Source organism: Poeciliopsis prolifica, unplaced genomic scaffold (assembly GCF_027474105.1).
Source record: "Poeciliopsis prolifica strain line A6 unplaced genomic scaffold, Auburn_PproV2 SCAFFOLD042, whole genome shotgun sequence".
In the NCBI taxonomy this organism is placed as follows: Eukaryota; Metazoa; Chordata; class Actinopteri; order Cyprinodontiformes; family Poeciliidae; genus Poeciliopsis; species Poeciliopsis prolifica.
In genome coordinates this window covers 1,550,740-1,567,480 of record NW_026562417.1, presented here as the reverse complement: position 1 = coordinate 1,567,480, position 16,741 = coordinate 1,550,740, and the positions used below count along the sequence as shown (strand labels likewise).

At 39.9% G+C, this 16,741-nt stretch overlaps 2 protein-coding genes across 2 annotated transcripts in view; both read left to right on the top strand.

Moving 5' to 3' along the window:
* The window catches only part of LOC129376078 (ATP-binding cassette sub-family D member 2-like), a 61,124-nt gene that overhangs the window by 15,219 nt on the left and 29,164 nt on the right, over positions 1 to 16,741 (top strand). The gene's annotated exons all lie outside the window — the stretch shown is intronic.
* The window catches only part of LOC129376079 (proton myo-inositol cotransporter-like), a 53,185-nt gene that overhangs the window by 28,818 nt on the left and 7,626 nt on the right, over positions 1 to 16,741 (top strand). Inside the window, exon 4 of the mRNA XM_055055519.1 lies at positions 4,082 to 4,190. Coding sequence (XP_054911494.1) covers positions 4,082 to 4,190 — 109 coding nt within the window. The remainder of the gene's footprint in view (positions 1 to 4,081; positions 4,191 to 16,741) is intronic.

Sequence of the window (16,741 nt, the reverse complement as noted above, 5' to 3'; positions counted from 1 at the left end):
ACCCAGGATTTTCAAATGGCCGTTGGATTCAGTGTTTATGAATTTCGGCAGTGTTCTTGCTGCTTTGCATTCTGCCTCTGTCCCATCGTGCAGGTTTGTTCCTGCACAGCATTGGGTTCATGAGTTAAACGAAACATTTGACAACGCCAAGAATTAATTGCCGACAAAGTTTTGGGGATGAAAAGGGATTAGGTGTTTCCAAGGAAAACACCCAATCTCTTTCTGCTAGCAGACACTTGTAGGTCAAAATTTTGAAACTATTCTCAATTTCACCCACTTCATAAAAAACAACAAGCAAAAAAAAAAAAAAAACAGCATGATGCCACCACTGCCATATTTTACAGAGTTTTCAGTTTGTTTTGAATTTAAATTAAGTAAAAAAGGTCAACTTTTAATCTAAACACCTAATCAGATTTTTTTTTGGGATCAATTTTGGAAGAAAAAATAAAAAAGGCAGTAAGATTACACCTGTAAACAATGTAGTGGGAGGTTTTTATTTGAGTACCCTTCCCCTGACTGATACATTTGAACAGTAATCAATGATCCTTTGCAGCTTGTTTGCTAACCGCAGCCTTAGATTCAGGATGTAATTTTCAAGAAACTCCTCCAAGAAAAGTTTTATTTTATTACTGGTAAATGTCATTTCTTATTTGTTGTCATAATGTATTAAATTAATTGTTCACAGATATGCAACCAGGTTATTTATTTTTTGTTGCCAATTTTCATTAAAAAAACTGATTAGTTTTTTATTTGGACACTACTGGAACAGGCCTGCCACAATAAGAAATTTTGCTGGATAATCAATTGTCCCAAACCTTATTGCGATAAACGATAATGTTGTTGTTTTGAGACAATATTCTAGTAATATAATCAGTAAACATTAATTTCTTACAAACGTATAACACAAAAAGTGCAAGGCATATTAAATGTCCAAAAGAAACCAACAAAACAAGATAAACAGCAAATAAAACGGGAACTAAAGCCTCTGTAAACAAAATTATCCTTCAAAAAAAAGGAAATTTTTTTTCATCCAGTTTTTAGTAGAAAGAGACGTACGAGAAAACCAGGCGTGGAAATTATTGAGCTCATTTTAATTTATGGTGCAATTAACTGATTTATCGCGACATTGTCTCGTCAAATAAAGCTGGTTGCAGGATTTCATCATCACAACAACCTCGTATTTTAGCATAGCTCTGCGTACGTTCTAACTTTCCTGGAAGTATGACTTGCATTACATTAAAGAAGGGAGCTCAAGTTCTGCTCGCTCGTCGTTAAGGTAAAATAGTTGATAATTGCTGCATTGATCGGCCACAAATGACACAGATGGTGCTGAAAGGTTTCAATGTGGAAGACGTACATGCAATTACTGCAGTACTGTGGGACCCAATCACTGCGCTTGTGCCTGACTGGTTGCCTGCTGGTTTGTTTTTCATCCTTTTTCTTTTTCTTCTTTTTTTTAAAAAATTTTTTTCTATGTTTTTGTTGTTTTTTTTTCTCCCTTCCAGTATGTTGTCTGATTAAATTAGTGCTGGGTGGCGCTCATCTGAGGAAATGGAGCTGCGATTGTTTCAGCATGTGGGTTTGGGATGCTGCTTTAACCCCTCGTGCCGCTTCGTAGATCTCGTTAGGGGGAAAGACGGGAAAAGAGAAATGACACCTAATATTCTATAATTGCTCAGTGAGTGTGCGACTGGTGGAGTTACTTCTCCTCGTGTGGATTTCAAGCTGTCCCCTCAGTTCACTCCGGTCCATAAATCTGATTCCCTGCCAGGTAATCGGATAACGGCCCCTCGGCTCCGGTCCTTCGGGATCGACCGATCAAACTTTACCGGGTTAATGCCGTGGGAATCGCTGGGCGTTTTCTTTTCATTGGTAGAGGAGAGTTTTTGTTATAAAAGAAACATCTGGAGATCGTCACCGCGGGCGTCAGTGTCTCTTCCGGGCTTTTAGTGAGCCGTTTTGTCTCAGTTATTCTGACGATTAGCCGGATTTTTTTCAGCTAACCACTTAAAACTTTTTCTTAGAAATCCATTAAAGGATGCAAATAAACAAATACATTACTTTTTAAAAAGTAAACATTTTATTGCCTAAAATGCATTAATGATAATGCAGTTTTCATCATTGGTTTTTATAGGATGGATATGCAGCTAAAGCAATGTTTCTAGCATTTTTAACAAAGTTGCTAGAATTTCATACGATGATTTCATACTCTTATCAGAACATATGCTTATTTTTCTACTCAGTTACAGATGATAAATTTTGCATTGTGTGATAAACCTTCTCATCCTCCCCCCATAAAAAATAACTGTCTTTTTTTCAAAAACAGGAGCATCACGCACACTGTCCAGAAAGTGATATAAACGAGCTTTTGAACATGGAGTCACTCTGGGACTTTAAAATGAGTTAAAGTGTGAAAGGCCAGGCAGATGGATAAAAAAAACAAAACAAAAAAACCCAACAACTTTATAGCTCAAAATGAGACATTTTATCATCTCTACTAATTTCTTTTGCTGTTACAAAAGTGGCACCTTTGCGACACAAAATAAAAACTAATGTCCTGAAAGAAATGGGACAGGCGGCCAAGAAAAGGAGGACTGTGTTGTGTGTCAGCAGGGGCGTCCTTTACACAGCCTGGTCCGCTTGTCAAACAGTTAAAGGACATGTTTTCCTGTCCAGAGTCCTCCCACTCGCAGCTGCTCCCAAATAACCAGCATGTGTCTCATGTCCTATGTTCGTATTTATGCATTAATATGAAAGTTTTTACTCTTTAGCTCTACATGGGTGTTCCCTCCTGTAAGTGTGTGTAGTTTCAGTGTCTGTCCAGTCGCTCCCTCTTCTTATTAAGACGTTTCCTCCTGGAGGCAGCAGTTGTCTGCCTGTGCTGGAGAACACAGCGTGGCTCCGCTGTCGTGCCAATTTAAGACGCTTTTTGGCCTAAGAAGATAATATTTCTTTTCTTCCCACACTGAGATAGTCCGGCATCTGAAATGGAACGATGGGAGCTAATTCCCCAGAGATAAACGTTCCCACTTAGGAATGGTTTCAGAAAGGCTGGAAAAGCCTCAGGCAGATTCCATGTGGAACGTTCAGCAATCTTTATGATTGACGGTGGCCATTATAGATTATAGATAGAAAAAAAAAGAGAGAAGGAGTGAATTTCTGCCAAAAATCTTAGAAATTTTGAAAACGTTTTCGGAAATTTTTCGGAAAAGTGTGGACGTCTCTGTTTGTAAAGTCGAAACTCTGCGAGAAAAAAACTCAGGATTTTGAGATTAAATCTGAGAAATTTCCTAGAAGAAACTTTCAAAAACATGTTGATTTCTGGGTTTGAAAATGTGAGAGGAAACTGTCAAACTTTGAGATTAATCTCAGAAAACTTGGGAATTTTTGAGTTTCAATAGTTGAAAAATTTTGAGGAAAAACTCAAATTTTGAGATTGACAGAAATTTCATAAAAAAACTCAGAAATTACTTAGAAAAGTCAAAATTGTACTAGAAACCACTCAGAAATTTTGAGATTTATTTGAGACATTTTATTGAAGAAAAAAAAGGACATTTCTGAGATGCAAAAGTTAAAACTTGACATTTCCACGTTATATGTCAAATCCACAATCCGCAATCTCAAATCTTTCAGTTTTTTCTTGCAAATTTTAGACTTTTTGAACTCTTCCGTTTTTTTTCTCAAAAATGTTCTTGATTAATCTCAAAATTTCTGACATTTTTGGCATTCCATATGAAGTACATTGTAATTCCACACCCACAAAGTATTAACGTACACAAATGTGTGCAACTAAGTTGCAATTAAATAAGTAAATTAAATAAATCGCACTTCTTGCTGAATTATGACTTCATAAATAAAATGTAGAGTTTTAGGATAAAACCTAAAAAGCCCAACAGTTTGACTCTTTGTTTCAGGTCTTATGTTTCTGCCATCTTCAGTTATGCAGCAGCAAGGGTCTTGCTGCTTTCTCCTCGATTGAGGGAAGTTTGTTTTGAATGTTTATTGGATTTTAGCGTTTCTTGTGTGGAGGTCAAGCTGAGCCGGTAATTAATTTCTGCTGTGCTTTGGCTGGTGTCTCCAGATGGCCCTGTGATCTGGCGGATGCTGACCTACCCCCCGACTCGCCGAGCTCTAGCGGTGGGATGCGGCCTTCAGATGTTCCAGCAGCTTTCGGGAATCAACACGGTCATGTGAGTGTAAATGCGAAGCGTGGGAAACGGTTTCCATCGAAGAACATGCTTTATGTTTGCAGTAAACGCACCGCAGGGGCACTTGCAGTCATTTTAAGCTTTTAATGATTTATTTGCAAAATTGTCTTTTTTTTTTTTTTTTTACTTCAAGGTGGGTTGATGACATAAGAAACTTTCCTGCCATCTTTATGGCGTTTCTTAAATAGCAGTGGAGTACTTTGATGTAACTAGACTTGTATGTCTATAGACATGTATGTTTGTTTTTGGTTATTGGGCATACAAATTAGTGATACAGTTTATAGCTCTTCTGTGTTAACTTAGATGTTTCACAGAAAACCACAGTAATTATTTACAAAACAAAAATACAAAAATAGACTATTTTCTTTATATTGAGTAAAGGTATAAAAGCCTCTGGAACTGTGCTTAGAGTGAGTTAGCTGTATTTGAAACGCAGTGAAGAGTGTTGCTTCCATGAAAAATGCAAGAATTTAAGTTCAAAGGCTGCCAAACCTGTTTTTTTTTTCACATTGTGCTCAATGTCGCTAATTTGCATCATACCTACATTTACACTAATTGTGTGTGCAGAAGTCAGAATAACAGTCTCTGATGAACTCAGCATTAAATTAACAGAAAAAACACTTTTTTTTCTAAACATGGCTTGATTTAAATTCAGGCAGTAAGGGGTTAATCCACATAAAAGTGGAACTTGCTTCACTGTGGACATTCGTACTGGAGTTTGAGTCAGCAATAGGCTTCTTCCTGATCATTATTACATTCATTTTATTCATTTGAGTGGCCAGTCTGGGTCATATGGTTGAAACTTCTTTGCCACAACCAGTGTTCCAAGCCCTGACCTGAAACTGCCATTTCCAATAAGGTTGATTATGTGTGAACCTCTATATGGACAATAGAAAATCGACACCCCCCTCCAACAATACCCTTGTATTCAGTCTATTATGAATCCACACCAATATGACTTTGCCACTCCAAACAGGAAAAGAGGATTTCTTGTCTTTTCAGCTTAATCAAAACACTACCAAAAAGCTGTCAGGCATTCCCATTCAGCACGTAAGATCAAAAAGGACGTGTTTGCCTTGGCATCTCACTGTCAAATCACAAAACATTTCTTTCATCCCTCAAAGCCCGTCCTTCACATGGGAGCAATAGCCTCGGCACTTTAACGTCCATGAGCGGATGGAGGACCATCCTCCAAGCCTCCTTTCTCATTCTTTATCGTGCCGTCTGAGCTGATTGCATCGTCCGTCTGTGTCCCGCCCTCCCCTCCGAGACGAACTATATTACAAGGCTTTGTAAACAATCGGGGGATGTGCGCTGTTGCCTGGCAACCGGCGGACCGGTGCGCTCGAACGGGGTGTGTCTGCACGCGAGTGCTGGAAGTGTGACTCCGTGCGTTGTGAGGCCTGCTTGACAGCTGAATGGATCGGAAGGCATTCAGAGAATAATAGCATGCAGAAGTTGAGCTTTTGTTACCCCAGGTGAAGCTCGGGATCTGTCACTCCTCCACGTCTCTCGACGAAAGTCTGTCTATTGATCGTCTGTCTCTCTGGGCGTGTATTTGTCTTCATCTCCTGCTGTCAACTCACTGAACAGCGAGCAGGACAAACTAAATCTGACACTGGCCCCGACCGCCTATCTGTCTCTCTCACTCCCACATCTGCCAATCTGCTAGTCAGCCTGAAAAGGTCTACCTGCTGGGGAGGATGCAGCAACACGTCTTCTTTAAGCAAATCTGAACGCTGCAGAGGTTGCATAATGTTTATGCTGCTTGTTAAGATGCAGTTGTCAAATCTCTCTCTATTTGGCTCGGTTCCAGCCAAGTCGGGTGCGTTCCCCAAAGGTTTCCAGAGATTTTTAATTTTTTTTACCTCAAGGTTTGACCATGGAATTATCAATCTCCCCTGGGGCCAATCAAAGATTGTCGTCTGCTGCCAATCAAATCACTTGCTCGCAAAACCAGCCTAGGTCTGGCTTTTACTAAGCATCAGGTAGTTCCAAAAAAAAACAAAGGAAGGAACTGCTCGGGATCTGAAAATGCAAAACAAAACTCACCGGGGCTGATTGGGGAAGTTGCCATGTCGGTGGAGAAGAGGTTTAAGATGGTTCTTGTTGCGAAGTGACGGTCTTTCACAGACTGAGGGAAGTTGGGCCCTCTCCACGATTCCAACTGAAGATATTTGAGAAGCTTAACAGCGCTCCACTGTTTTCTCTGGAAAACTTCACTCTGAGCCTCATGTTGCTTCTTACAGTCAATGTAAGAGTTGGACAGAAGTTACACAAGAAGAATAAAGAAGCAGAAACAAAGCTGACTGAATTGAGTTAACAACAATGGACTGTAATTGTTGTTGTAGTCAAAAATTTAGGTGATTCTCACTAAATTTAGGTTATTACTCAAAAATTATTATTCAAAATTTATTATTCAAAAATTGTCAACTCTAATCAAATTTTTTTTTTCCTAAGCAACATTTATTGGTGAGATCTTCACTCTGAAATGTTGCTGTAAAATTATGAGCCTTTTTCACTGGGGTTCATTGTCATATTGCTTAAATCAAGTCCATTAGAAACAAAGAAATAACAGTAGGTGTGCAAAGTGCTGCTTTATGCAGAAGCCTTTTGTGGTATAAGACAATACCATGTGGCCCTGATAGGTAGGATTTGAAGCATTACATTAATAGAAATCACTCAGACCTAAAATTAGCAGAAAAACTAAGGCTGATTACTGTTTATGCTAAAAAATGTATTTTTTTAGCTATCAGGTGTCAGTTTAAATAACTCACTTTGATCTTGGTCTCCAAATTTTAGTCATTCCACTAATCTTGTTTGCCGAGTGTTTTGATTAATTTGATTCTCTGCAGATTTGCAGGTGTCTATGACAGCGTTATAGGTCAAACAAACACGAACAGTAGGAATTAAACTTGAATGTTACGCTGTCAAAACAGGGGAAGCATAATTACCTGAAAAGTACAAACACACATTCACACTGTGCTGCTCCAGCTAATGTCTTTTATCAATCATGTTAATGAGTTTTGCACTTAAACGGGAAGCGGCCTGCATCCTATATCCCTCCTGTGGACTCCCCACTGGTGTTTGGATTGTAGCTTTGACACATCGCCTTTTTAAATTATGTATAACCCTTTTTTTCTTTCTTTCTTTTCTTTTTTCTTTTTGTTTTACTGGTGATGAAACATGAAGGGCAATTAGGGATTCTGGATTTCATGTATTTCATGCGGGCCCTGATGATCCAGAGATCGAAACGTCCAATTAGTGGACGACTTGTTAGGCTACACCGCTCCCAACCCATGCAAATATCCTCTTTACTTACTACTACAAAACAACGGTTAATTACATAATGCTTTTTGAACAATAAATAGAGAACCGAACTTAAGCCTTTGAGGTGATGTAGGATTTAAAGTTAGATTTTTTCATTCCTCCCTTGAGTCGAGAAGCAGAAGAAGAATAATGCAGTTGTTGCATCTGCGGCTCCTTACAGATAAGTGGTGTTCAGTGTTGGTGTTAAAGGGCTGCATGGTTTAAAGGTTTTGCTGGTTGAATTCGCATGAATCAAAGGAATGATTGATTACCAGACCAACGCGAAACTTAAAATGCAGAGACTCGTCTAAAACAGTGGTTCTTAACCTGGTTTTGATCTAAACCCTGGGGTTCAGTGAGTTGCTGCGAAAGTAAAGACATACTTGCTTGGCCAATCAGTCCTGCAAGCAGCAGTCGACGGCTGTCGTAGTTGTACGTTGTGTGGTTTCTTTCTCAATATTTTCATCCATACTAAACATGTCGAGCAAAACTGAGGGAACGCTTCTTGAAGCTGCATGGAGACGGGGAAAAGTAAAACTGTATTTTGTGGATTCAAACGGAGAAAAAAATAATAAATTGAAAAAAAAGAAATTTTTAAAAAAAAAATCCAAATTCATTTTTATTAGTAAAATAGCAAACAAAAAAATATTTTGGGGGACCAGAATAAAGTAATACCGTAATTTGTTGTGAGTTCATGCACTGTGTTGGTTTTATTCTTTGAGCAAGGTGATGTTCATGCATCACTCATTTTGTGCACCTGTGAAAAAAGCATGTCTTGAATTTGGAAAAAAAAATCATATTTTATTTATCACAAAAGAAGGGTTCAGTGAATGCGCATATGAAATCGGTGGGTTCAGTACCTCAAAAATGGTTAAAAACCGCTGGTCTAAAACATGCAAGATACCCGTCCTGGAGGACTGGAGTTAGAGACCATCGTTGCAGATTTCCTCATGTTGCCTCTTTGGATACATTCACACATAATGTCATGTTGCTTGCTTTTGTTTTTGCTTAAATACTTTTGGTTTTTTGATTTTATGGTTGTTCAGTTGGCGACCAAAGAGACCTGCATTTCCAGAAGAAGAAAGTAGACGGCACAGTGTGCAGCACTAATAATGGATGCTGTCGTTTATTGATCAGTGTTATAGTTATTCAACAATCAGGCCAACAGTGGCTAGATCAGCAACAGTATTGTCGCTAGATCAAAACAAGATGAAGGAAAGTAATGAGCCTCAAGGTGTGAGTTTTGAGGATTTCATAAAAATCAAGACTTAGAATTGTGATATTAGTGTTTTCTGACTTGGGACTTAAGATTAGACTAATCTTGAGGCTTGAAACTCAGAATTTGGAATGGGAGACCTGACTACGATTTAGGGTTTGAGACTGTGCTTGGACCTAACTTGTGAATCTCAAGACTTGACTCTTGTTTGGGACTCAAGATTCAACTTGAGTACGAAGAGGTGGAAGTTTGAAAAATGTCCTTTTTAAGCATTGACTCCAAACTTGGTGACATTGATGAAGTCCAGCAGGATAGTTTTGTTACACGCACAACTTTGTGTCGTTTTCTTTAATTAAAGGACATAAAAAACTTTGACAGATTTAATTTTCCTTTTAATAGGACAGCAATGAGGTGAGCGCCATCTGGACTTTTGCAGTTGGAGACGCTACATAAGTTTTACTGCCAAGTGAGACTGAGTCAAAAAGCAAACAGACACAAGGGTCATAAACGTCAAGACGTGTACAATAATAATATGAAAATCTGTGAAGAAATAACCCTAATTTTCTTGATTTTCTGCCTCAGTAAACACATTCCTAAAGGGTTTGTGGTCTCGGTCATTACATTTTATCCCCCCCAACTCGACACAATGTTCATTTGCTAAATTACGGTCCCGTTTGGAGAAAAACAAAGGTTGGAATGGTTTATGGTGGGAAATCGTTAAGATTGGCAGATCGTACCACCTGCCTTGTGTCGCGCACGCAAAGTCGCCGGGCAAGCCTTGTTCGTCACTGAGATATAAACGAGGTCTGAGGTGGCAGTAAATCACCACGGCCTGGAAACGAGCTCCCCCAGCTGCTTTAACCGATTAAACCACGAGCCTGGCATAGAGAAAGGAAAGAAACGCTGCAGTCAGTCAGCGTGGCAGACCGTCAAAAGAAATGCAAACGACTCTAGAAAGGCACATATTGTCTGTCATTGTGCTGTTGCACTCTGGTCTCTCATCACAGGGACTTGACAGAAGTAGATTGGCTGAGTTTACAGATTTTTTTATTTTTTTTTCCCCTTTTCAGTCAAATATGCTCTAAAATAGTCTGCAATTCAAGTCCTGACCTGAAATAGAAATGTACTGCAAATGAGTCCAAGGAGCTGACATGAAGGGCAAATTGTGATGGAGAGGTTGGAAAGTACAGAGGCACAGTAAAGTGGTCAGTGATCTTCTCATATTGGCCCATCTACTTCCACTTAACATTAATGGCATTATCTCCACGCTGACAAATTTCTTGCGTTTCTGCCGACATTGGCAAAACACAATGTGACGCAATAAAGGGAAGCATCATGAAAACTGCTTTTTTTTTTGTATTTCATCTTGTCCTCCTTGCGTAATATTAATTTCCAGGGTATTAAAAAAATACGCAGAAACGGCTCTTCAGACCTCAGGTGCCAAAGACATTCCGACTGAATTCAAACCACGCCGCTCGGATCTCGGCATTAAAAAGCATTTTACACGCTCAGAGGTGCCGTTTGGACGATCCGACGTGCCGCTTCATTCCCACACTCGCACACGGAACACACTTGGTTCTGGTCGTGCAGGCTCAGATGCCAATTAGTTCTCCCATCAGCGGCGGTGTGCCAGCTAAAGACATGCATTTATGCAACCAAACTTAGATGAAGTTAATCTTGGTGGAGCAGTGAAAAGCCTCTAACACAAGCACACACAGCACCGAGGGCAACTACGTCTCGGATGAGCCCACACACCAATAAGTTGAACCAGTTTAGGGGCTTTCGCTAACATGGGATGACAAGTGGGTAGAGTGACTTCCTGTCATTAGTAAAGGCTCCATTTTTAGTGGCTCTGCTTTTGCACAGATGCGTTTACGTCCATGCATGGTTGTTTATTTTATTTATTTATTTTTCACATCAACCTGTTGAAGCTGCAGGGTCTTGCAAAGGTATTTGCACCTTTAATCAGATGACAACCACAAACAGAGTGTATATTATTTGGATTTTACATGGTGGAGAATTGTAAACTTTCATCAATATAAGATGGTGCTGAGGTATTTAAAAGCAATGTTATACAATATCTAACCCTTGACCCCATGCATGACAGGTTGACAGCAGCAAATTTCAAGAATTATACATCGATCCTACTTCTTAGTGGAAGGTTATTTCAGCTCCATAATTAGTAAGCCACAGTTTCTGTAACATTTTGTGTCCCTTCCTTGTCTGGGTGAAAATTTTCCAGAAATGTTCCCCCCGTTCAAGCTGAGTTTTACAGAAAAGTCAAAAACAAAGCTTGTTTTTTTAAAAGTGTAAAGGTTTAAAACCTAAAAGCTCTGCATCTCCTTCAGTTACCATGGACCGTCCGGTTGATTGTTTGATTAATGTCAGTTTACCTGTCAGCTCAGATGGACTTTACTTTGTGTTGATTGCACTTCTTTTCTTCTTTTTAGAAAGCCTCTATTGCCAACTGTTTCTCATTTTAATCTTGAGTTACGCGGTAAAGCATTAAATTAATGCCACTGAAAAATCTGCAGTTAAATAATCCTGTATCTGAACAGGAGACACACCTCTCCACTTCGGTGTTATAGTTGGTCAATAGAACATAAAGCGTCAACGGCAATACATATTCTCTACTTCCAGAAATCCCAGTTTATGGCTTCAACAGTTGAGCACCAAAGTATTGGGCAAACATGCGTAGATTGAGAGGCTACAGACAACCTGGTGGGTTGATCTGAACTTACATGTCAGGTACTCTCACTCTTTGGACCCCGGATGCCATATAAATAAGTTTTCTGCCCTGACATGCCAGCACTTATTTAATATTCATAAACCGTCTTATTGGCCTGAGGGAGAAGCAACAGATTGGTAAATAATACATCAGTCAGGAAGAAGAAGGAGCTTATCATTCTACCTGCATGTGTTTGTATCTCAGTGTTCCTTCCTGCCTAATTGTCCCCTCAACAAATGAAGGGATGGGCAGCTGCATTGAGATAAATATAGGCTGTAATTTTGTATTTGCACTGTATCTCTATCTCGGTTGCTCATAAATGTTGATGTCATCCAGCCGTAGGAAGACGTAGATATCATCGATTCAAACTAGCCACAGGATCATTTAGATTCAATTATCCTCATAATCATGCAAGTAAAGGTCGTGGTGAGCTGGTGGCCACTGCAGTGTATGATTATAAAACAGAAGAAATGGTCTCCTGTCCCAAGTACTGCTGTTTTTAAACTCTGGATGTTGTCCTGCTGACTGACAATAACAACATCTTACATCACATTTATCCAGAAACGTAGAACGTCCTGGAAAATAAGCTTTCAAGCACCAACATGTACGGTCAACCGTATTTTCTGTGACCAAATGTTGGGTTTATTTTGTTCCCCAACCTGCAAGAATCAACCAAAGACACAAATTACTTTTCCGCAGAAAAGGGGAGAAGAGCTCGAGGCGGAGAGAACCGCTGCCAAACTCTGTTCGAGGTCAACTCCGTCGGTTCTCAGTCCCCAACTGCCTTTTATTATTATGTGAATACACAAAGAGGTTGGCTTTCTCACTCAGACATGCAAACAATTGACCAATGCACTATCCTACAGGATGTTCTGGAAGTCTTCCGTTGATGTCCCATTGTTAGGACACAAGGATGACCACTCTCAGGATACAGACAAAGATCATTGTGGCTCGTTAACACAGAAATGTGTGAGGCATTTCCAACCTACAAGAGAACACTCTAAAAGACAGTTGAGAATATACAATAAAAGAAAGGGAAAGAAAACAGCACACGGAATAATATGAAAACATAACCAGCCAATATAAAAGTAAATGAACTAAGATAATAATTTTCCTAACACCAAACCAACAAGCAAATTGGGCGCAAATCTGCTGGAGGTATAAGCAAAGATATAAAACAGAACACCACATGTAGAACTGTGGAATATCAACAAAATTAGTGAAAAGTATCATGAATTCATGGTCAGCAGACTAATCCACACCAGAAGATTGACCCTTCTGTCAAGCTCCACATTGGTGACCACCAATGCTGGTGGAACATGTCCAGGTGGTGGCGGGTTGTGCAAGAATTCTGAGTGCTGGAATAATGGTTTTGGTGGGGGAGGTGGGATGCAGTTGTCGAAGTAGCTGCCTTACTGGTGGTGTCTTTCTATCATTGACCCTCTCTTTTGTCGAGAGGCTCCATCGAACCCTATTGGACGAACGTAAAAGGTTCTCTGTCATCAGTGTGCTATGATGGTGTTCAAAAAGGTTCTCGAAGTTTGATTGCATTTGTCTTGAATTGGAGGGTTTAGTGGTTTCCGGTCTATGGGTTGCCAGACACAGTGAGCTTGTTTTGAGTGTTTGTGGATGTCATCGGTTGAATCAGCCATTTCAATCACGTTTGCCTGCAACCGCCGTGTATTTTCTTTGTAGTTGTCATCTGTCCCTTTAAACCGTCCGTTTAAATATGTCCCCAAACTGTAAACGAGATTAGTTTTCCCTTCTATTGTTTTCTGTATGCTCTTCCGAATGGACCTGAATGGTGGAAACACCTTCCTAGCACAATGTTTTCAACCATTTTTCTTTGCAATCACTTTGTTTTGAATTTTTTTTTTCTTATCCACGGATGAAGGGAGATGCCATGTGCAATCAGAGAACATAACCACAGTCCTGTGTGGCTTGTGTAAATGTCATTTATGAGACTTTACTGAGTATAAGAATGTGTGCACACATTCGACAGACCTCTCATCTGCAAATGAATCACTCCTCACGCTGTGGTGCATGTCGTGTGACTTGGAGTCGTTCTCTTTGCATTTGATTAATGGGGAGAATTAGAATGAGTCTCGTTCATGAGGCCATGCTGAGAATCCAGTTGAAGCAATAGCAAGATGTTTTGATTGAGCAACTTCAAAACGGGCAAACAGAAGCGTGAGGTGGCAAAAAAAGCTTTCTTTCTTTTTTTTTTTTTTGTTCTCTTTGTGTACCGAACAGAGAGCCAGCTCCCCCGGCGGGCCACCCGACAGAGTGACCATGTAAAACAGGCTTCGTGTGACATTTCCAACATGACATTTGTCTGGTGACCATCTGTGAAGGCCAACTGGCCTGTGTCAACAGCAAAACTGACCAGTGGAAGCAACGACACCCAGAACATAACCACAACAGCAAAGGGTGCCGAGAACGCTTACCGTACCCCCAGGGAAATCTGGCACAGAACTTACTCACCCTTTAAATTGTGATTTGACTTCAGTGTTTAGTGAATTTTAAATAGAACTCTCTTTTTTTGGTTCAAGCTTTTCAATTTCTGCCCTTATTTTTATTTAATTAACAATCATATCTTATCTGCCATGACTGTACCGATTGGGTTTCACGTTTTTGAGAGTTTTTGACTGAAAAACTGTTTTTCGGTTTAAATGTGAAGAAATAAACACCCTGGCATCATTTAAAGACACTTTTTTTAAAGATTTGGAGTAAACCTAAAGGCTTGCAGTGGGTTTTTCAGAGGCAACTTTTTGATATTTTGGATGACAGATCTGCAGGTCTTCCCTTTTAGTGTTGATTATATTAGAAACTTTGGATTTCAGAGATTTTACCCATTAAAATGAAATTTTTTTTTTCTCAATTTATTTCATTGGATTTTTTTCCATTTCCTGGAATATCCGAAGCTCTGAGCTGCTCAGAAACCAGAGTGGTGAGTTACTGCTTTTCCACTTTCACCCCGAGAAAAGCCAGCAGAGGTGGCTTTGACAAACAATAATGATGCCTCCTGGGAGCTTCTCCCTTACTCTGCCTGGAGAGCTGAATGGAGTGGCTCTTGGGAGACGGAGCGTCCAGGACCGCCAACGAGGATTATCTCCCACATCTGGACAAGACGGACCTTCCACATCTCTGTAATGGATTCACGGTCTAACAAAGTCTTTGAAAATGTTGCTTTTTTCACTTCCAGGAGTGAAGCAGACGTAAAACCAAAGTGGATTTTTGTTTTGTGTGGATGAACAGTGGCTTCAGAACCAGAACAGCCGGTCTCATCCATTTGGGCTGAATGATTTCTGCTCCAGCATTAACATGATGCAGCTCAGTGTTCATATGCATTCATTTGAAAAATAGGCCACTTCCCTGGAGAATCTCCGTCTCTTCGTGTCTCACGCGCATGCTCCCCGTTTCTCTCTCTCTCTCTCTCTCTCTCGTCTCCACACCTTTTCTCCTGGCTGTCCGTTTGTTCTTGCTTTCCCACCTACGTTCATCCTTTTTGTCTTTTCTCCCTCCGTTTGTTCTTCCTCTCACCTTTCAGTCTTTCTCTCACCTCCTGTTCTGCTAATGACTCCTTGTGTTTCCCCCTGCTCTCTCTTACTCACTGCCTCCCTCACACTGCTGCTTACAAAACAAAAGGTCATGAGTTTTCTGATACAAGTAAGTCGTACAACTTGTGCTAAATGTTAATACGGGATATATTTAAAATGTTTAAAATCAAGAATTAAGAGTGATATTGTCATAGACCGAATCAATATTTTTTTCTGTTATCTGTGCCTTGGAGTCTAAAAATCTTTACTTTCCTGTCTGAATAACCCGAAGCCGCCCAGCATGGCCCGTTATACTGCATGTTGCGTCCTCCCAAGAGTCCCCGGACCGCCCGAAATGTGCCAGAAAATGTCAGCCATGACTCAGCTTCATGCTTTCGCTGCACATAAAAAATAGGCCAAAAAACCTCGAAGAGCTATCCAAAGGTCAACCCTGTGTTAAGTTTTGTTGCTGTCGCCTCATCAGGTGTTTTTCCAGTTCAAACCACTCAATTAAAAGAAAAAAAGAGGAAATAAATACCAACTTTTAGGCTTCATCTGTCTCCCTGCTTTTACACATACCTTTATCTTTTGGAATTCTTGAATGTATAAGAGATTTGTCGGATCTTGGTGTACAAAATAAACCAATGGCATTTGTTTTTGAGAGAAAAGGTAATATGACTAAACAGACTTTCTGTGTACTGAACTCAGAATATGAATATTTCTTTTTTGGTTTATTTTACAAGCGTGAAACAGAAACACTTTTTTCACATCATACAAGTCACACAATCGACCACAGGATGCTACCGCTGGCGGAAACGGCGAAGGAGAAGACAACAGGAAGTGGTCGGGATGACGGTGCGGCATGTTTTATATTGACGTGTTGCACAAGCAAACTTATCCACATGTGATTCCAGATGGGCTTCTTACTTAGCGGAAACAGGGCAAATGCGAAATTGTGTTTTTTGTAACAGAAACTCAGCTTATGAAATGAACTGCAGTTTTCTGTACCCAACTTTTTGGGAGTACAGTTTCGCTGAGATAAATCTGAGTTGTTATACAATCAGCCCTTTCATCAATTTCTTTGAGTCATATTGTTTGTGGTTGCACTACATACAGTATGACCTCAAGTCATTTTCAATTCAATCTAAATGAATTGGAGGTTTTATTTATTGAGGAAAGGACTGAAACGCCTCTGGAACCTTGAAAACTTGCATTCATCCCGTCATGCAATTTCATGTAACAATGCCTTTTTCTTAAAAGCTGAACAGATAAAAAGAAAGAGAGATAAAAACAGAATTAAGAAACCAGTGGCTGCCACACAGAGAGCTAGCTTAGGCTGCTGTTTTATCAGTCCTTCCTGTTGGTTCTCCTGTCATCCAGTGACATGTGTTCACACCTGTAGGTATTTCGGGCTGAGAGGTGTCGCATGCTGTCAGGACTAATGTTTGAAACCTTGAAGGTTCATGTCACTCAGTACTACGAAAGAATACTGAGAAAAGAGAATAATGCAACTGTTTTCTTTATTGCCATGCAACACCCAGAGGTACTTTTATGCATTTCACCCTCTAAATTTAAACTGCGGCATTGGATGAACTATAATCTCCGATTCTATTGAACATTTCAAGATGTTTGCGCCAATTAAGCTGATTTGTCATCACTTGGTGGATAAAAAGTTTGAGACTGAGAATCTTTGCTGTTAAAGTTTCTTTGGTGGGTTTTGGATTGCGTGGGAGAGAGACAC